This window comes from Mustela nigripes, chromosome 4, assembly GCF_022355385.1.
Source record: "Mustela nigripes isolate SB6536 chromosome 4, MUSNIG.SB6536, whole genome shotgun sequence".
Taxonomy (NCBI): domain Eukaryota; kingdom Metazoa; phylum Chordata; class Mammalia; order Carnivora; family Mustelidae; genus Mustela; species Mustela nigripes.
The window spans coordinates 14,631,760-14,651,608 of record NC_081560.1 but is presented as its reverse complement, the minus strand read 5'-3'; the positions used below and the strand labels follow the sequence as shown (position 1 = coordinate 14,651,608).

At 45.8% G+C, this 19,849-nt stretch overlaps 1 protein-coding gene across 1 annotated transcript in view; it reads right to left on the bottom strand.

The window, feature by feature from the left end:
* KIAA1549 (KIAA1549 ortholog) overlaps positions 1–19,849 on the bottom strand; it is a 135,451-nt gene that overhangs the window by 72,820 nt on the left and 42,782 nt on the right. The window contains exons 2-7 of the mRNA XM_059397493.1: positions 9,820–12,525; positions 6,637–6,725; positions 5,221–5,398; positions 4,151–4,281; positions 1,842–2,025; positions 586–645 (exon numbers count right to left, since the gene is read on the bottom strand). Of these exons, the coding sequence (XP_059253476.1) occupies positions 586–645; positions 1,842–2,025; positions 4,151–4,281; positions 5,221–5,398; positions 6,637–6,725; positions 9,820–12,525 (3,348 nt within the window). The remainder of the gene's footprint in view (positions 1–585; positions 646–1,841; positions 2,026–4,150; positions 4,282–5,220; positions 5,399–6,636; positions 6,726–9,819; positions 12,526–19,849) is intronic.

Here is a 19,849-nt window from a genome sequence, read left to right as displayed (position 1 = left end):
GTGACCGTCACCACAGCACACGGTTCTCTCCATGACCAGCTACTTACTGTGCCGCTCACACACTGGGAACATAGTGAGGGTGTCACTATCTCTTGGGCTTTGGTTACCCAGTTAGAAAGCCTTTATCTGCAATGCCATAGCTATAAATATCTGACCCAGGCCCACAAGACTTTTTAAAAAACCTTATTTGCTCACCAAGTTATCTTATTCGTCCTCATAAAACCAAACAAATAAGCCTTTTTAGAAAAAAAAAAAAAGAAACACACACACACACAGAGAAAGAGATCCTTGCTTTGGAACTCTATCCTGTTTTGGATCAGAAGACTGTCAATTCTTGTTAGACCTTCCCCTGAACTTGATGTATGAATTTTAAAGAAAGCCAATCCTTTTTGTGCCATAACTCAGCGGGACATATTCCCACAGCTGAATCTGAATTCCCTTCTCATTCATTCTTTGCCAAGAATTTAAGGGACATGGCGCCCTGAATTTAGGACTCAGACGCACGAAAGTTGACATCACGCTCAGTACACCTGCACAGACTTTTTATTCTTACAGCTGCCAAAGCATTATGTAAGTCCAACATACCTGTTCTCACCCAGGAGGATTTCAACAACTGAGATAAGTTCAGCTGTGGGTACTGGAAGGCTATAAAAGGCAAAGGAGGGAAATCCGTAAGAACATGTTTGCACGCATCAGAAAGGTAAGTCTAGGGAGTACCTGCTAAGTCACAGTACTTTGCCTTTCCACAGTATTTCGCCTTTAGTGCAAAATGTGTTAGAACAAAATGCCAGGCTGGTGTGAAGGCGAGGACCACAGGCAGTTTCTGAGCACAGGAGTCTCCAGGAGAAAGGCAGAGAAGGAGAAGTGAAAGGCTGGCTCGAGTGACCCAGTGGGACACTGCTTCACACAGAGCCCACCCACCCACATGATCCCCTGGAAATCTCATTGTTCCAGAGCAATGAGATTTCACACTGTGTTCGCTGGGACCCCAGGATTTCCCAGCAATGACTCCAGGTAAAGTGACCCTATGTCCTGGCTTGCCCGGGACAGACCCGGGCTACCCGCACTCTCATCCTTACTCTTTTCCCCATACCTGCACAGCACAGAACGAACGGCGCAATGTGTAAAGAACAATTTCTATCCCTGCCTACTTTTGCATCTGACAAGTTACCCTTTTTAATTTAATTAACCACACACGAAAACACATAAAAGTCATTGGACCATTTGGCTGTTCCATTTTTGTAAAGGAATTTGATGCATTTTTTGGCCTGACTTCAACCCTCAAATCTACTGTTTTTTGAAGTAAATGTTTACCCCACCCCCAGCCTGCTCCATGTGCACCGTGATTCTAATTGCTTCAGCCAGGAAGAAAGGTTTTGTTTGTTTTCATCTATTATTCTTTTCTCAGTTTTGTGCGTCCATGCAGCAAAACTTACTCTTTTTGGTGTACGGCTTTATGGCTTTTGACAAATACACAAAGTTGCATAACCGTCACCACATCAAAGATACAGAACAGGCTCATCAACCCCCAAAAGTTGCCTTCTGCTACTCTTCCGCAGTCTAGCCTGCTCCCACCCGTCACCCCTGGCAACCACAGGTCTGTTTTTTCTGCCTCTGGTTTTACCCTCCCCAGAACGGGTGCAGTCTTTACTAATGCCCTGTACTCTCAAAGGACAATAATAAAGCAAGGCCCGTGGGTGAGGAGGGCTCCGGAGGCCCAGCCGGAATGGACTCTGAGAAGCTCTGACTTTATCTGATTTACACTCTGGACTTCAGCCAAATATTTCAAAAGAGGTCCACTTGTGGCCGCTTTCCCAGCGTTTGGTGAGAGCCATACTCACGTTCTGCGATCTGGAGCACGGGGTACCCCAGGTAGAAACTGAACTCCACCACGCTCAAGTTCCTGAGCAGCTGGCTCACTTCTGTCCCATTCAAAAACCCCCGCGTGCCTTTGACCGCAAAAATGATATTGACCGGGCCCCGCCGAGGGGCCGGCCTTGAAGCACCCACGGTGATATTCAGGATCTAAAGAGAAGGAAGGTGGGATCAGCCTCCAAAAGAAAGCGAAACACTGAGGAAAAGCCGCTGGTTTCTCCCTTAAACTTTCTCTCACTGATTTTTTTTTTTTTTTTTTTAAGGAGAGAACATTTTTTTCAAAGGAACAAACCAGTTCCACCACCTGGGTCCCGTTTGCAATACTTAAAATTCTCGGTTTACTGAAAATGTTTTTCACATGAAGCGATGAACCCAACACATGTAGGCACGGTCCCTCCCCGCCCCACCCACACCAAATCCCACTGAAATAACAAGAAGCTGAACAAAGGGGAGTAAATCCACAACAGCTCGGAGAATGGAAGAAAATCAGAGATTCTGTCACATTCCTGGAAGATGGAGACAGGATGGGATCGTAATGATATAAACCAGAACGGAGGGAACAGAGACCCAAATCATAGCCAGGCCTGGCGCGCAGGAGCAGAGAGCCAGGAGGGCTCTGCAGGAACCGACCCCAGAGGAGGCCATGAACAGCAATCAGTACAGTTATTCAAAGCCCACGTACCAAAGAGCTGAGCTGACTTTCTCCCTCCTTCTTCCTTCCTCATGGCCACGGGCAGGCCAACAAAGAGGGGCTGGCGCAGCCACACGGGCCCCCTGACCAGCCCAAGGAACAGCTCCATAAGGAAAAGGAGCTCCTGGTCAGAGCAGACTACAAGGCTGTGGGTTTAGCCACTAGGAAGGAGGGTAGAGACTCCTACCCACCAGAGCACACGAGAGACAGAGAAGGGAAGAAAACGAAAGAAAAGGCAGCTTTGCTGTGAAGCGTTCCATCCCCCAAAATCCTTGTCCTGCACTGGGGCAGGGGTTCCAGTCCGCCCCACCAACTTCATCCCCTGCCTGGGACCCAGTGCGCCAGGGAGTCCTCCCATCGGGAGACAGGGCGGATGTGGCTACAGACGCCACAGCTGAAGGGGTGAGCTGCCAAAATTAACAACCTGCTTCTTCATTCCTCATGGCGACTAACCAACAGTGTCCAGATAGTTTATGGAAAACTAGGAGCCCTAGCGCCAAGGACCAAGATCAACAAAGAACAATGGCTTGGGAGAAAACACAAGGTGGGAACCGGAAGGCAACTTTTTAAACAAATGCTCGTTAATATCCTCAGAGACTTTCAAGGTGATATCGCATCACCAGTCAAGATAATCCTGCGTCTTTGCAGGAGAAATGAGAAAAGAGCCAAGAACAACAGAAAAAGGACAGTTGAAAGCAAAGTCAACAGAGGGACTGAGAAACACGATGCACACAGCTGAAGACGAAATTAATGACTCAGGGAACAAAGTTTAGCACATGTGCAGGGGCGCCTGGGTGGCTCAGTGGGTTAAGGCTCTGCCTTCAGCTCAGGTCATGATCTCAGGGTCCTGGGATCGAGCTCCACATTGGGCTCTCTGCTTACCGGGGAGCCTGCTTCCCCCTCTCTGCCTGCCTCCCTGCCTACTTGTGATCTCTTTCTCTGTCAAATAAATAAACAAAACCTTAATAAATAAATAAATGGTGTGCAAAAATGGGGAATTTAAAAAGAGATGGTATTACAAGAAAACATACGAATTACGAAAGGTGGCTCCAGGTACACAAAAATCTATTTGCTGTAAAATCTAGAAAGAGAGAACAAAGAATACAGAGAAAAAATATCAAAGAAATATAACAACATCAGTGATTTCCATACAATACACACAAAACCTGTTCATCTAGAGTGGCTAGATTCTGTTTTGTAGAATGAAACACTACATTTCGTGGTACCCCATAACACGAAATACCAGTATGCTGAGGCACTCCCCCCATTTTGGGGGGGAGGGCGGAGTTAGGTTGATACTGTTCCCTCCTAGAACATTCCTGTGTTTCTGGCATATGCTCATCTCTGTCCAGCTCACCACATCTGAGCTCCGTGGTTATCCTGCTGCTCTGTAATCTTCAAGTACTTGCCTATTCACGCCCGTGAACTCCGTGCCCCAGAAAGAGATCGACCCTGATTCACGTGAACTGAATTTCTTCCATGAGATGAAATGAGGAAGAGTTAATTGTGCCCTCAACAAGACTGTGAAACAAGTTCCTCTTCAAAGGGCAAAGCTCCTTGTTCTGCATTCAGTGCTATTCTCACCTGCACGGTGAAGTTATGCGTCCCCTGGTGGTGTTTTCTCACTTCAGAAAGAGCTATCATCAGGCCCTTCTCGATGTGCTGGGTGAAGTTGCAGAAGCCAGTATCCACACTCTGAGGCACGAACTGAAGAACTAAGAGACGGACAGCAGTCACAAGCCCATGAACCAGGTGCTGGCTTAGGGCTGAGGACGAGGAGGTGAAAAATACTATCTAACTCCGAGAACGCTCCCCCCAGCACAGGATTAAGTATGGAGACGGAGCAGTTAGCAGCCTCCCAGCAGGGAAACATACAAGGCAAACTGGCACCAAATGGATACATGCAAGTGAAGGTGACTTGTATCATGGAAAATGAAAAAAGGTAACAGCGGGAGCACCAAAAGATGCAACTGACAGAAACATTTCAAGTGGAGAGTGAACACACTCTCAATTCCTCAAAAAGCACGGTGGGGGGTGAGGGGCCGCCTGGGTGGCCCAGTGGGTTAAGCCTCTGCCTTCAGCTCAGGTCATGATCTCAGGGTCCTATGGGGCTCTCTGCTCACCGGGGAGCCACTCCCCCTCTCTCTCTGCCTGCCTCTCTGCCTACTTGTGATCTGTGTCAAATAAATAAATAAAATCTGAAAAAAAAAAAAAAAGAAAGAAAGAAACACAGTGGGGGACAGACAGAACAATGGGAAAATGTCAATGGGAAAAAGAACAATGGGTAATTTTTCAGGCGTGGATATGTGTGTGAGAGTGTATTTAATAAGCTTCATCTCTTGGAGGAACGGGCTGAAATATTTATGGGTGGGCTGACATGATACCATATCAAAATAACGTGGGAGGAGGGCACGTAGGTGTCACAAGACAGACTCGGAGGTGAAAATTGTTGGAGCCATACGATGACTACGCAGGGGCTCATTCAAGTATTCTGTGCAATTTTGTATATGCTACAAGTTTTCTGTAATGATAAAGGCTTTTTAAAATTTTAAGTTAATTTTTTAAAATCCTCCCCCGATGTTTTAACGATGTAAAAAATAAAAATAAAATTTTATATACAAATCAATCAAAACAACTATGCTCAGTTTTCTCACCCGTGTGAACTTGGAACCTGGACTCTGGCACAAGGAAGGAAGGTTTCACAGCCAGGATTAAAGGAGTCTGGTCACGGACAAGTTTACTGTTTATAAGTACATTTATCACTGATATTGCTGTGTAAACGAAAGGTCCAGATGTGACCAAGAAAGTGAAGTCAGCGAATAGTTCATAAACCTATGAAAATTAAAAAACACAAAAGACAGCAATTATCAAATTGAGAGGACTGTAACTCAAAATTAAAGGAAGTTGCATGAAGTAGAAAAATAACAGAGCAAGTGAGGTGAAAAACAGGTAGCTCTAAATGAAGAGGGAGGGCTGCAGAGACAATCCATTTTATTTTAGTTATCCATTTTTATCCCTTTTGCAGATCTGCCTGCCTTCTCAAAAACAGCACAGAAGGGACGCCTGGGTGGCTCAGTGGGTTAAGCAGCTGCCTTCGGCTCGGGTCATGATCCCAGCATCCTGGGATCAAGTCCCACATCGGGCTCCTTGCTCAGCGGGGAGCCTGCTTCTCCCTCTGCCTCTGCCTGCCATTCTGTCTGCCTGTGCTCGCTCTCTCCACTTCTCTCTCTGATAAATAAATAAAATCTTTAAAAAAAAAAAAAAAAAACAGCACAGAATAACAAGAGCAAAGGCAGCAAGAAACAACAGCTGATAATAAGAACTGAGTAATGAATAATGGGGAACTCAATGTCGTTGTGTCTAATCCACATGTAGAGGAATACTTAATCTGCTGAGTAGGGCTGTCCAAAAGAAATCCATGAGCCCCCATATGCAATTTTTAAAATCTCTAGTAGCCACATTAATTTTATTTAACCCAAGACATCTGAAACAGCATTTCAACATGTGGTCGATGTAAAAAAATTATTAATGAGATCGTTTACATTTCTTTTTTCACGCGGCCCTTGAAATCCTATGTCAGTGTTACACTCACAGCACATCTCAATTCAGACAAGCCCCTTTCATGTGCTTGGCAGCCACATGCAGGCCTAGAGTGGGGCTTTCTGACCTCATCAGGGAGAGGAGGAAGGAGGCATTTGTCCACTGAAAAACATACAGAAATCAATCTCTAGCCCACTGAGTGTACAGAAATGTGCATAAGCACTCACTCTAAAATATAATTAAAATTCAAATCCAAGTCCTTTCTTACAAATCAAAGGAAGCAAAATCATCACATCATCATGCCCAACTCTGGTTTTAGAGCCTTTTTGTTCCAATTCTGCCAACACACCCCTCCAGTGCACTACACCTGGCCTACGGTGGGATCAGGGCTTCCCTGACGAAGTGACGTTTGAGCAGCTATCCCAGAATGAGCAGGCATTCACCAAGAGGAGGAAGGAGGAGAGGAGAGAGCGAGCGTTCTAGAACCATGACAGGCCTTCAGACTGAGCTCCCGCGCCACAGGAACCCACCTTGAGCTCCACTGCACGGTTGAAGTGAATCCTCAGCACTTCTTTGATGGCCGTGATGATGTACTCGTGCACGGCTCTCCTGGCCAGCACTGCAAACCAAAGCCAACCACCAAACGCAGTTTAGTTTCATTACGAATAAGTGGACTGCACATTTCTGGGCCCCAAGGCAGTGCTCAGCCGAACTGTGACACCAGCTCTGAAAATCATTTTGTAAAATGAGGCCCAGACTACGAAAGAACAGAGGAACAGCAGTAGATCTGGACATTCCTGGGTTTTTTGTTTTTTTTTTTTTTCCCCTCTTGGCTATGCCCCTGACAGTAAAACACAAAGTTTTAACTCTCAGCCATAATATTTTAAAAGGCTTTAAGATGTTACTCGGCAACACTAGATGACATCTTCCCCTATAAAATGAGGTCTCCTACCACAATTTTTCAATGCGATAAGGGAAGGGTTTTCACCACTAATAACAGGGCAGAAAAGATTTTCACAATCCTCGTGTATTAAAATTTTATGTAGGAAGTAAAATATTTCTTGTAACAAAGTCTAGCTATATTTAACTCTCCTTCCACATCTGAGAAATTCTATTTTAAAATGTGTAATGAGAGAGCCTCTTTCTCGGTATTTAGTAAACATGTCCTGCTGCTCCCCTTTCTTTTCCCTATTATTTTTTTCTTTTCTCTTCCAAGATCTCAGAAGTTAAACTTGGGGAAGGGAGAGACAGAATGGAGAATCAGAGACAGAAAAACCCAAAAGAGGAAAGGAGGAAGCACACATTGTAAGTAGCCCCATCTAAAGGGAGAACCAGCCACATACTACTCTCAATAGTCTGCACGGCCCACCATGAAAACCTACACCTTTTCTAGTTAATCTGAGTAAGACCTAAACTGTAACATCAGGATATGAGCACAAGGGTCTTTGGGGGAAAAGAGTCATCAGCAATAACTATCTTTTTCTCTAGGTATCTGGTATGGACCAGGAGAGGCAAGAGACCCCTGCCAAGGAGGCCAGGGTCAGGCAGGTCCTGGGTGGGAGCACAGCCTCACCCCTTAGAGGATCCACAGGATGAAGGGTTCTCCAAACAGCCCGCCACAGATCGACGGAGGGCTCTTACTTTCATGATACGGCTCCATAAAAAGAACCCTTTCAGAGGACAAGAGATCAACCCAACCCTTTCTCTCTGATAATTCTTAAAAATAAACCACGGCCAAATCCAAATGAAAATTCTAAATGAGGTGATTCTTCCTATGGCTCAAAGATAACCACTGAAAGCAAAAGACAGCATTCCTGTCCACTTAAAAATACAATGTAACAGTAGGGTTACTTATGTACAACTCCACATACTTAACAACTGAAGTGTACATTTACAGAGGGTGAATTTTACCCTAAAATTGCAAATACACAGATCTCTAACAAAGGACACCAAATTCATTAAATGTATATCCTCTGCGACAGTTAATCAATGCTGTATCTATCTGATATTCTTAGAGATACTTCTAAAAATGTTTTCTAATTATTTGTAGAAAAATGTGAAAAGACGCATTATACCTCCAAGTATCACAAATGTCACGAAATCCAAGAAATAAAGAAGCTTTCAGTAGTTCTTTTAATAAGCTTCTTTTAACTGACCACTTCGTAGTTACTATGTAGTAATTTTATAGAAAGGGAGAAAAGTATCATATCTACCAGAAACTCTTCTCCCTCCTCTGGACTGCTGTTATATCACAGACAAAAGTTCACCACTTCCCCCAGCCTCATCCCATTATACTGTTGTTGGGCTGTCCGACCTCTCCACCTGTGTGCACACCTTCCACCAGGAGGACCCTTCCCTCCACCTCCAGACAACAGCCCTCTCGAGTGTGTACCTCCAATTCAATCCTTCCAAACCCATCCCTCATCATCCCAAAAGTCGCTCTTAGAGAACTCTCTCTCAACCATTCTCACCACAGCTCCCAAGAAAACATATCTTGTGTCTACCCTACTAGAATCTAAGTTCCTTGAAGGTCAGATCTGTGTCCTTCATCTAGATAACCCTTAGACCTTCTAAAGGCACCTGCACATACTGAGTGCTCCATAATTATTTGTCAAATGAATTGATAAATGGTACCTTATTTAGGGGAGGGAGGGAGTTAGGAGAGCAAAGGCTTCAGCTTCTCTGTACCAGCTCAGAGAGGGGAGGCACCACCATGATGGGCAGAGGAGGCATGGCCTACCTCACAGCACGACCTTCTTTTTCCTCAACTTACCTTTCCCTGTTCTTCTCCTTCTCTACTCCAGTCCATTCCTCCTTTACTTCTACCATCTTCTGTCTCCCTCCTTCATTTCTACCTTCCATTCCCACCAAAATCAACACAACAGAGCCAGGCTTGCAGATGCGTATGATACTGCATTCAAGTACATTACCAGGTCGTAAGACTTAACACGCAGCCTGTCATTCCTGATGAAGAACAAGCTGGAGAACGCGGCACAGCAGGCCACGGTCACTGGACCTATACAGACATGACGTCAAACATGCTCTCATTTCGTTAGACTAAAGCAGCTGGGCAGGTACAAGGGAAGCTGCTGTTTGTCATCCTGTCACTTGGGCTGTGGACCAGGGCACAGATCAAAGTTTATAATTGAGATCAGACATTTAGCCGCTCCCTGTTTCTTTCTCGGATTCTCGGGATCTAAGTGACATTTCCAGGAACACGTAGGAGCAAAGTGCTCCTTCCTTTCAAGGAAAGAATAAGAAATTAGTAAGAAATTGTAGCAGTTGCCCTTACACATTTGCACAACTACCTGCTTAAACGAAACATGAAGGTTTTTGTTCTAACCATGCCATCTATGCATCTACCGGGATAGGAGTTTCAAAGACAAAGATCTTAGCAAACACTCCTAAGGCTCCATTTAAAACTTTTATTTGCTTCTTAACTTTATTTATTTTTATTTATTTTTTACTTTTTATTGATAACCCAACGAAATAGGCGGCACAATCATTCTTGTTTGATAGCTGAGGAAACCAAGAAGTAGAGCGACTAAGGGAGAACTATCCAGAGAACTCACAGGAGAAAGGTGAAGGGGTGAGGGTTCCCTGGGGCCAAAGCCCATGCTCTTTCCCATGATGCTCCACATCACAGAGGCATTCCATACAAGCACCTTAGAAAGATCACCCCAACCAAGAGGTGACTTGAAGCAAGGCCTTACCGGTCGTGATCAAATAGGCATCAGGAACCGTAATATCACACACATATGGCGGCTTGGTGGTTACCAGCGCTGGAGTGTCAGCCATTGTTTCAGAAGTGGAGGTGAGCACAGGATGAAGGGATGGCGGCGGTCGGGCCGAACTGTTCTCCGGGGGGGTCTGACTCGCAGTGTCGCCCCTGCTGCTCAGGGTGCTGTCAACAGTACGATCAGGGGCAACACTGGTGTTGGGTGAGTTCAGTTCCATGGTGGTGTTCACTGGTAAATCTGTGGGTGGGAATGACGGGCCCACAAACATTGGCTCTGTAGGGAGAGGAGAGGGGATCGCCTCAGGAGCCAAGGAGGATGCTGACCACAAGTACCCATCAGTGACCAGGAGTGTGGGGCTAGGAAGGACTTTGGAGAAAGAGGGCAAGACAGGTGTGTGGTCACCCATAGCACTGACATCGTCACTGGGAGGTGCTGGAGTCGGAGACGGAAGGAGAGAAGATTCTGCTAAAATGGGTGTTGTAGGAAAAGCAGTCCAAGGTGTTGGTGAGTGAGTCCCAAGAGTCAGAATGTCAAGGGGGGGCTCAGAACTGGAGGGCACCGGCGTGGTGACCGCAGATTCACGGGCCATGAGCGACAACTCAAAAGAGAAGGAGGTAGTTGCAGTGAGGGCTGAGGTAAAGTGGGCACCGGGACCCGTCGGGGAAACCGTGGCTGCTTCAGAGAACTGGAGAGAGTCAGAAGGGAAGCCGGAGAGGAGCGACCCTTCAGAGTAGCCACGAAGGAACGTGAAGGTGCTTATGAGAAGGTCTGAACTCGGCCAGAGCTGGGAAGAGCCAGAGGCTGTGGAATTGGGAAGGGAAAGCGGCGTGGAGGGCCCGCGGGGAGCGTCCGACCAGGCCAGCGTCTCAGCCGAGGTGGAGAAGGCCTGAGCGGTGACGGCCGCCGGGTCGCCCGCGGGCGCCACAGACGGGGCGGACGGAGAGGCCAGCGCTTCTGAGGACGAGAGGGCCAGGCTGCTGAACTCCAGCGGCGGCGTTGAGAAAAAACCGGACGAGGACTCCAAAACCCCGCCAGTGTGGGGCGCGGAGAAGCTGCCAGGTTCGAGGTCAAGGAGCCGCGAGGGCCCCGCCGACAGGCCCGGGGCGGAGGACCGGGAAGGACGTGCGTCTGCGGCCGCGGGCGGGCCTCGGTGCTGGTCGGCTGTGCCCGGGACGGAGGCGGCGGGGAGCGCGCTGCTGATGACCCAGGGGAGCCCAGATGCCCCGCTCGATGGCGACGGCGCTCCCGATGCTTCGGGGACAGGGGACCAGCCCGAGGGAGCAGGATTGAGCGAAACGGGTGTGGAGAGGTGGCCGCCGGCAAGAGGCACCCGGGTGGTCCCGATTCGCCCCACACCCCCCTCGGTGGCCGAGTTGCCCCCGGAGGGAGAGGAGAGGGCAACCACCGGCCGGGAGGGGAAAAGCGTATTGAATGGCTGGGGCTCCTCTCCGAATTCGAATTCGGAGAAGTCCGCCACTCCGCGGCTGGGCGGAGGGACGCCGCTGGCCTGCGGGGTGGTCACCGACAGGGTCTCGGCGCCGTCCCCCGAGCCCACGTCTTCCCCCTCCGGGAGGCTGGCTGACGCGACGGGCCGAGGCGACGCCACGCGGCAGGACACGCACCACGTGTAGGGTCTCCGAGACGACCCCGGGCTCAGGACCCCAGGGTCGTCCACGAGACTTGGGGCCACCGCCGCCTCACCCGGCAGCTCCGACGGCTCCCTGGAGCTGCCGGGAAGAAAGGGGTGAAAAGAAACATCGGCTGATTGGGGAGAAAAGGACACGGAGGCAGGAGGAGAAAGGGACAAAGCCGAATTGGGGCTGCCGCTGCTACAAGCCAGGGCTGTCCATGCCAGAGCCTCAGCAGGGTCTGTTCTAGAGAGGATGGTTCCTTGTAGACTGGGACTCGGAGCGGTGGTTGCCTCGGGGTATCTGTCGGTGCCTGTGGCCAGAAGATCCTCTGCAGGCGGTGGGACCTCCACCCAGGAGGTAAACGGCTGCCGAGGAAGGCTACTACCTAAGAGCAGAGGCCCTGCAGACAGAGAGCTGGAAAGAAGGGGTTCTGCCTCCCCCGTGCCTGAAGCCATGATCTCCGGCAAAGTCCTGCTTGCTGAGTGCCCATAAGCATCAGTAGGATAAAGCACCAAGTTCCTACTAGGAGTTGGAAGTATGCCCCCAGATGTGGGAAAAGCTGACGGAAAAGCACTGAAATGACTAGGGGATTCAGTGTACGTTGTTGGCTGTTGCACTGTATGTTGCCAGGCTGATGTCATCTGTTCGTCTCGTAAAGAAGTAATGGGTGAAGATGGAGTCGGCACTGGTGGGCTGAGCGGGAGATACTGGATCGGAGAAACAGCGCGGGAAGTGGTCCAGGGAGCTTCTGGCAAAAAGTTATCCATTTCATCGTCATCTCTGACCCCCGTGTTGCTCATCATCGACATATAATTGGCCGCCAAGATGCTGTGATCGGCTATACTTTGGGTCAGTGTTCCTTGGTTAAAAAATATTGTATCAAAAATAGTGGCAGATGGAGAGGATATGACATGGAGAGAACTGCTTTGCTGGGACCCTGGGGCAGTTTCTGTTAAGGCCACGTGTGCAGTGCTGTGCACGGTGCTTTTCTTCATCATGAGCTCCGCAGAGGATAAAGAGAGGTTTTGCTGTTCCAGGAAGAGCTCATCTATAAGGGAAGTAAAAGCTGGGTTAGTTGCAAGGCAATCAAAGTCAAACTACCGACACTTTGTTTCAGATAGAAAAACAGACAACAAATATCCATTCAGTGTGAATATGCATAACTCACAATTAGAAGTTAAACAGCTAGCTGGGAGCCAGAAATTGCCAGAACTACAATCACGGTAATATCTGCCAATATTCATAACCATGACCTCCACCTTTACTTAAGCTTATGTGTAAGAACCCATTGACGTTTTATTCTCTTACTTTCAAATGACACCACAGAATACCAGAAGTGGAGGAGGTTCTGGTATGCTGTCTAGTCCATTCTGTCTCATTTACCACACAAGAAAGAGAGTTCAGAGAAGGTAACTACATCAGTTACATGATCACCCAGACAGAGGTGGAGTGGAATCTCAATATAAGCCTGCCTTGATTCCCAAGCCCACGTTCCTGCTCTTCCACAAGAGCCAGCTGAAAACATGAGTAAGGAGCAAGAGACCATATAAAAATTGCCAGAAAGGCTTGAAAAAGAATTAAAAGAATATTTGGAAATGAAAAAATAAAGTGGGGGGGGGCTAGCTGGCTCAGTTGGAGAAGCATGCAACTCTTGATCTCAGGGTCGTGAGTTTGAGTCCCACATTGGATGCAGAGATTACTTAAATAAGTTTTAAAACTTTTATTGTTTTTTAAACATTTTATTTATTTATTTGACAGAGAATGTAAGAGAGCACAAGCAGGAAGAACAGCAGAGGGAGAAGCAGGCACCCTGCTGAGTAGGGAGCCTGATGCAAGGCTCGATTCCAGGACCCTGGGATCATGACCTAAGCCAAAGGCAGACACTTAACTGACTGAGCCACCCGGATGCCCCTAAATTTAAAACCTTTAAAAATATATATATAGCAGCTAAAATTTTGAAACTCAATATGCAATACAAAATAAACAGTGAAGAGCAATTTAGACATAGCTAAAGAGAGAGTTAGTGAACTGGAAGATAAATCCAAAAATTACACAGTATGGAATACAGAGAAAGAGAAAGATGAGAATATTAAAAAGAGAAGTTAAGAAGCATGGAAGATATGGGGTGCCTGGGTGTCTCAGTCAGTTAAGCATCTGACCCTTGATCTCAGCTCGGGTCTTGATCTCGGGATTATGAGTTTGAGTCCCACTGGGCTCTGCACTGGGTGTGGAACCTACTTTAAAGAGAGAATATGCAAAGAAACAGCACTAAAAATTGTCCAAAATTAGTAAGAGACATCCTTCAATTCAGGAAGACAAAGAAATCCCAAGCCAGGAGAATTTTTTTAAAACCCATATCTAGGGGCACCTGGATGGCTCAGTCAGTTAAGTACCCAACTTTGATTTCAGCTCAGGTCATATCTCAGGGTTGTGAGATTGAACCCTGCGGCAGGCTCCACAGTGGGTGTGGAGTCTGCTTAGGATTCTCTCTCCCTCTCCCTCTGCCCTCCCACCAAAATAATAAATAAAGAAATACTCATATCTACACACATGATGATACTATAAGAACACCAAGGACAGAGAGAAACTGTAAATGAGTCAGAGGAAAGGACTGGCAATTACACCATCAGATAACTTCTTCCCAGAGCTAGGAGCCAAGTGACAGTGAAATAAAAATTTCAAAGTGTTAAGAGAAAATATCTGACATCTTAGATTTGAATAACCGACAATACTATTTGTTAAAATAGGGACATTTTTTGATAAACAGAAAGTGATTATACCAACTGAAGACCTTCAGTAGAGGGGCCTCTCTAAACAAGCATATACTTCAAAAGGAAAGGTAATTACCCCAGAAGGAAGATCGGAGAAGAACGAACAGAGGATAAATAAATGATAAAAATACAGCTAAATCTAAGCAAATACTGTGGGTATAAATGAACAATATTAGGTTAGATAATTTTAAGGTTAAAAAACATACTACAGAATTTATATAGCTTACTATGATCCCACAGAAGCTGAAAGAGGGCATCCAGAGGTTATTTGTGACTCGTTAGGAGAAATGGAAATCAAGATTAAGACCAAATTCTGTTAATCGATTTTATGTATATCCTCTAAAATTTGTACATGATATTTAGCTATATGTTTATTTAGACAAAAGATTTCTAACTGGTTCCATTAGCATTTGAAAGTCACAAACTTACACCAGATATAAGCTACTTATTTAAACAGGTCATACTCCTTTTTATGGAATGCGACTTTAAAAAATGAATAAAAGAAGGAAAGCATTTCTTAGAGATTTCAATACTATTAGGCATCTGTTGTCTTCCTTACAACCTTCCTCACAACCTAGCTCCAGGATATTTTGCCTATATACTTTACTATTTACCTATCACATTCCAAGCATAGGCCAAAAAGTAATCACAATGTTTCTCACAACCGCAGCCAAGTAAATCACAGCTGGTTTTTTTTCCCCAGTAAAGGATAAACAGTTATAAATCTATTTATAATAATAAAAGTAATAAAATCAACATTCTGTCCACCTACATAACATATAGATTTCAAAGTTTTTCTAAGGACAAATCATTTTATGTGTGCTTTAAAACTCTGCTAAGATATAATTTATTTTGAAATAGAAGATCTGAAGAGAGAGCATGATCCCTTTTAAAATGAATCAGAAACATATTTGAAAATGCACCAGAAGACTACAAGAGATGAAACAGCAAAGAAAAGCAACAGTTTGGGGCTAAGTTATAAGCCCGAGTATCTGATGCAAGTTAGAATTCAATTCACTCTGTTTACAAAGGACATGGAAGAGGAAAAGCAAAGCGGCCAAAAAGATGAAAAATTCTCTCAGTGGTAAAAAAGAGGAACCAACACTTCCCACTAAGAACTGTGAGGTACGCCAAGCTGTGATGGGGTTTGTGGTTCTGGGGTTGTTTTTCTTTTTCCCCTGCTTTTTTGGCCAGGCCCCTGAAGAGAGAGAAACCAGCTCTGAAGAGACAGCAGCTGAGATGCCATGGGAATAACTTCTGCAGTTAATTCAGGAAGAGGTTAGAAAACCCAAGTGAGTCTCTCCCAGCCGAAAAGCCTTCATAGACTCTAATTTCAAGCCCTGGAGATCAATTTTCAAGCTCTAAAGCATTAGTTCACCTGAGCGAAAGGCTGTCTCTGTGCCAACAGAGAGAATGGCAGGGGGCTGGAGAGATACCCCTGCTTAATCAGACTCCATGTTCACAAATGGGGGGGGGCAGTAGGAGGGTCTTGGTAACAGGCAGGTGCTGTCCCAGCAGGGCTGGGGTGGCACTGAGTTTCTGTGTCGCTCTCAGGCGGTGTCAGGTCTGCAGCCACCCTGAAGAGCCCGTGTTGAGGCACTCTCTCCCATGGAGACCAAGCCACACAGACGTACTAGGTGCCTACCTTGTACTTCGACCTGGCCTCCAATCTTGCCACGCTGTAGGTAACAGAGCTGGGCCTGTCCTACTGTCTGCAGACTCACAGGGCTTAGCAACTCACAAGGCAAACCCACACAACGTACAACAGCAAGCACGAACCCTCAGGTATAAACTACGGACTTTGGATGACAAATGATTTGTCAACATAGATTCATGGTTTGTAACAAACATGCCGCTGGGTGGATGTTGATGGGGCGAGGGGGAGGCTATGCATGTGTGGGAGGTACAGAACATAGAGGAAATTACACCTTCTGCTCGATTTCGCCGTTCAGTGAACCTAAAACTGTTCTTTGAAAAAACAAATGCTTTTAAGAATCTCTTAGAAAGCTTTTTAGGATGTTTTTAGAAATCCACGAGGGAGATGCCCAATTGTCTCTAGGAACTTGTTGGTTTTACCCAAGCAAGATAATTTTGTTTTCTTGGTTTTAGTCATATTGTTCTATCTGGAAATCATCCCCAAATAGAGTGGTCGATCATGGAATTGTGGACCTCCCTACCTGAATGGGTCCTTTAAGACCAGAATTGATCCCATTACGTTGCAAAAGGAGGCTCAAAGAGTTTAAGCTGACTTGCTTAAAATAGCACCCAGGCCCGAGGCAGCCTTAGGAAGGCAGGTTCATAAAAGCCCAGTGACTGAAGGCGCCTCACACATCACAGCACCCTTACTCAAATCAGTCCATTTAATTACAATTGTTAGTAAAGAAATTATATTGGAAAACATGCCAAGTTATATGACATCATAAAGGAGCTGAGAGCATATATTATGATTCTGTGCTGCGGAAGCCCGTGCAGAGCTGTGAGGCCCCACATCCACCTGGGGACAGCTCACAGGTGCAGGCTCAGGTGCCAGGAGAACAACACATACTGGGAGGGCTGGCCTCGGAAACCCAGGGGCAAAAGCCTCTAAAGAGCTTTAATCCAAATAGAACCATTACTTTTGCTTCTTTGTGAAATTGTGGAATTTTCAAAGCATAGTGAGTCATCTCAACTCTGGGTGGAGGTTAACTCAACTACTAAACAAGGACCCCCTAGGGTTTCTAAGAATTAAAACAGAAAAGCAGATAGTTAAACTAGTACCCAGTTCAGTTGGTGTTTAGCAACTTTTATTCGTTTTGCAGGTCTCGGGTTACCCTGCAGCTTTTAGTGCCATTATTAAAATCATCCTCCGGGGTTGCCTGGGTGGCTCAGTCGGCTGGGCCTCTAACCCTTGATTTTGGCTTATGGCATGATCTCTGGGATCAGGATACTAAGCCCCACATGCAGCTCTGTGCTCCCTGGGGCAGTCTGCCTGGAATTCTCTTCCGCTCCCTCTGACCCTCCCCCCTCCTTGCGCGCGCACGCTCCCTCGTGCACGCGCTCTCACTCGTGCACGCTCTCTCTCTCTCTCTCTCTCTCTGTCTCTTTCTCTCTGTCTCTAGGATAAATCAGCAAATCTTTAAAACAAATACCATCCTCCCCCTGCCCATTTTTCTCCCTGGTTTAGAAAAAAGTATCTTCCTTCCCTTTCCCTTTTCCAAACCCAACCACATACTAATACCTTCTAAATTAGTCTCTCTTCCAACTGGTACTGGTTTTATTATCAAATTATCAAGTACGTAAGAAATACTATTTATAAAAACATATTTGCCAAGTAGACAGACAATTATACAAAGAACATCCGAGTTCCTATCACCCAGTTTAAGAAAAAACAGATTGCCCTTTCCTCTGACACGCCCTGGGGACCCCTCTCCCCTTTCCCTTCCACCGAGAGAATCACTCTTGAACTCTGCCTTTCTCAAGTCTTGCTTTCCTTCTAGTCTTACCACATGTGTGTATCCCTGAAGAGTACATATTCTCTCGTTTCCTGTGTTTTCAAACTTCATCAAAATGAAATTATATTGCATGTGTTCTCCTGCAACTTATTTTTCACTCCTTTTTTTTTAGATTCGTCCAAGTGTATTTTTTTCAGGTACTTATTCCCACTTCGACATGAATTCCATGGTATGAATATACTAAAATTAATGTATCTATCTATAGTTTTTGTGTTTTTTTAAAAGATTATTTATGTATTTATTTGTCAGAGAGAGAGAGAGCACAGGCAGGCAGAGTGGCAGCAGAGGCAGAAGGAGAAGCAGGCTCCCTGCCAAGCAAGGAGCCTGATGTGAGACTCGATCCCAGGACCCTGGGATCATGACCTGAGCCGAAGGCAGCGGCTTAACCAACTGAGCCGCCCAGGTGCCCCTATCTATCTATTGTTGGCGAACAGTTGGACTACTGTCTATTTTGTTAATACAATCATTTCTTATTTTTAAGATTTTATTTTTACTTTTTGATAGAGTGAGAGAGATAGAGCATGAGCAGGAGGGAGAAAAGGGGGAGAAAGAAGGAGAAGGAGACTCCCCACTGAACAGGAGCCCAAGGCAAGCCGTAGTCCCAGGACCGTAGGATCATGAACTCAGCCAAAGGCAAATGCTAAACTAGTTGAGCCACCCAGGCGCCCACCTTTTTTTTTTTTTTTTTTTAAGTAGGCTGCATGCCGAGGGTATGGAGCTCCACGTGGAGCTTGAATTCACGACCCTGAGATCAAGACCTGAGCTGAGAGCAAGAGTCAGAATGCTTTGGGGCGCCTGGGTGACTCAGTGGGCTAAAGCCTCTGCCTTCAGCTCAGGTCATGATCTCAGGTCCTGGGATCGAGCCCCGCATTGGGCTCTCTGCTCAGCGGGGAGCCTGCTTCTCCCTCTCTCTGCCTCCCTCTCTGCCTACTTGTGATCTCTGTCAAATAAATAAATGAATAAAATCTCCAAAAAAAAAAAAAAAAGAGTCAGATCTTAACTGAAGGAGCCACCCAGGCACCCCAAACATTTCTGACATGAACTTTCTTACTCATCTTTTGGTACATAAATGTATATATAAAATATAGATGTTCATATGAGTACATATGTGTACATGGATGTGTGTATTGTATATGTTTGTGTGTGTATACCTGTGTCTTAAGAACATGTGTGCATGTGTGCTGTGTATGCATGCATGAGAAAAGAACTGCTGGACTGGGAGGGATTAGGTGGCTCAGTTGGTTAAGCATCTGACTTTGGCTCAGGTCATGATCTCAGGGTCCTGGGATCGAGTCCCATGTCAGGCCCCCTGCTCAGCAGGGAGTCTGTTTCTTCTTTTCTCTCTCCCTCTGCCCCTCCTCCTGCTCATGCTCTCTCTCTCTCAAATACATAAATAAAATATTTTTTAATATTTTCAATATTAATATATATTAATATTATATATTATATTTTTATATATTAATGTTTATATTGATTTTTTTTATTAAAAAATATGTTGGTCAAAAGAGATATTCACCTGAAACTTTACTAAATGATGCCAAGTAATCTTTCAATGTAGTTGAATCAGTTTATACTCCCACTCCTGGTTGCTACAAATTGTCATCAATACTTAGAGACTCCTATGGGGCGCCTGGGTGGCTCAGTGGGTTAAAGCCTCTGCCTTCAGCTCAGATCGATCCCAGGATCCTGGGATCGAGCCCCACATTGGGCTCCCTGCTCAGCAGGGAGCTTGCTTCCCCCCTCTCTCTCTCTCTGCCTGCCTCTCTGCATGCTTGTCATCTCTGTCAAATAAATAAATACAAATCTTTTTAAAAAAAAAATACTTAAAGACTCCTAGACATCCACATTTTTACTAATCTGGCTAGAGTGAAACCTTATAGTTTTAAGGTTTTCATTTGCATTTCCCTGATTATAATAGACTGAGCACCTGTTCCATATCTGTTAGCCATTCCTGTTGCCTCTTCTGGTGTCTTTTCAATTCTACTACCCATTTTGCTATGGGGTTGTCTTTTTCTTTCTGATTTAAAGGCATTCTTGATATCTTCTGGACACTAATCCTATGTCAGTTATAACTTCTCCCAGTTTTGTGGCTTGTTGTCTGACTCTCTTT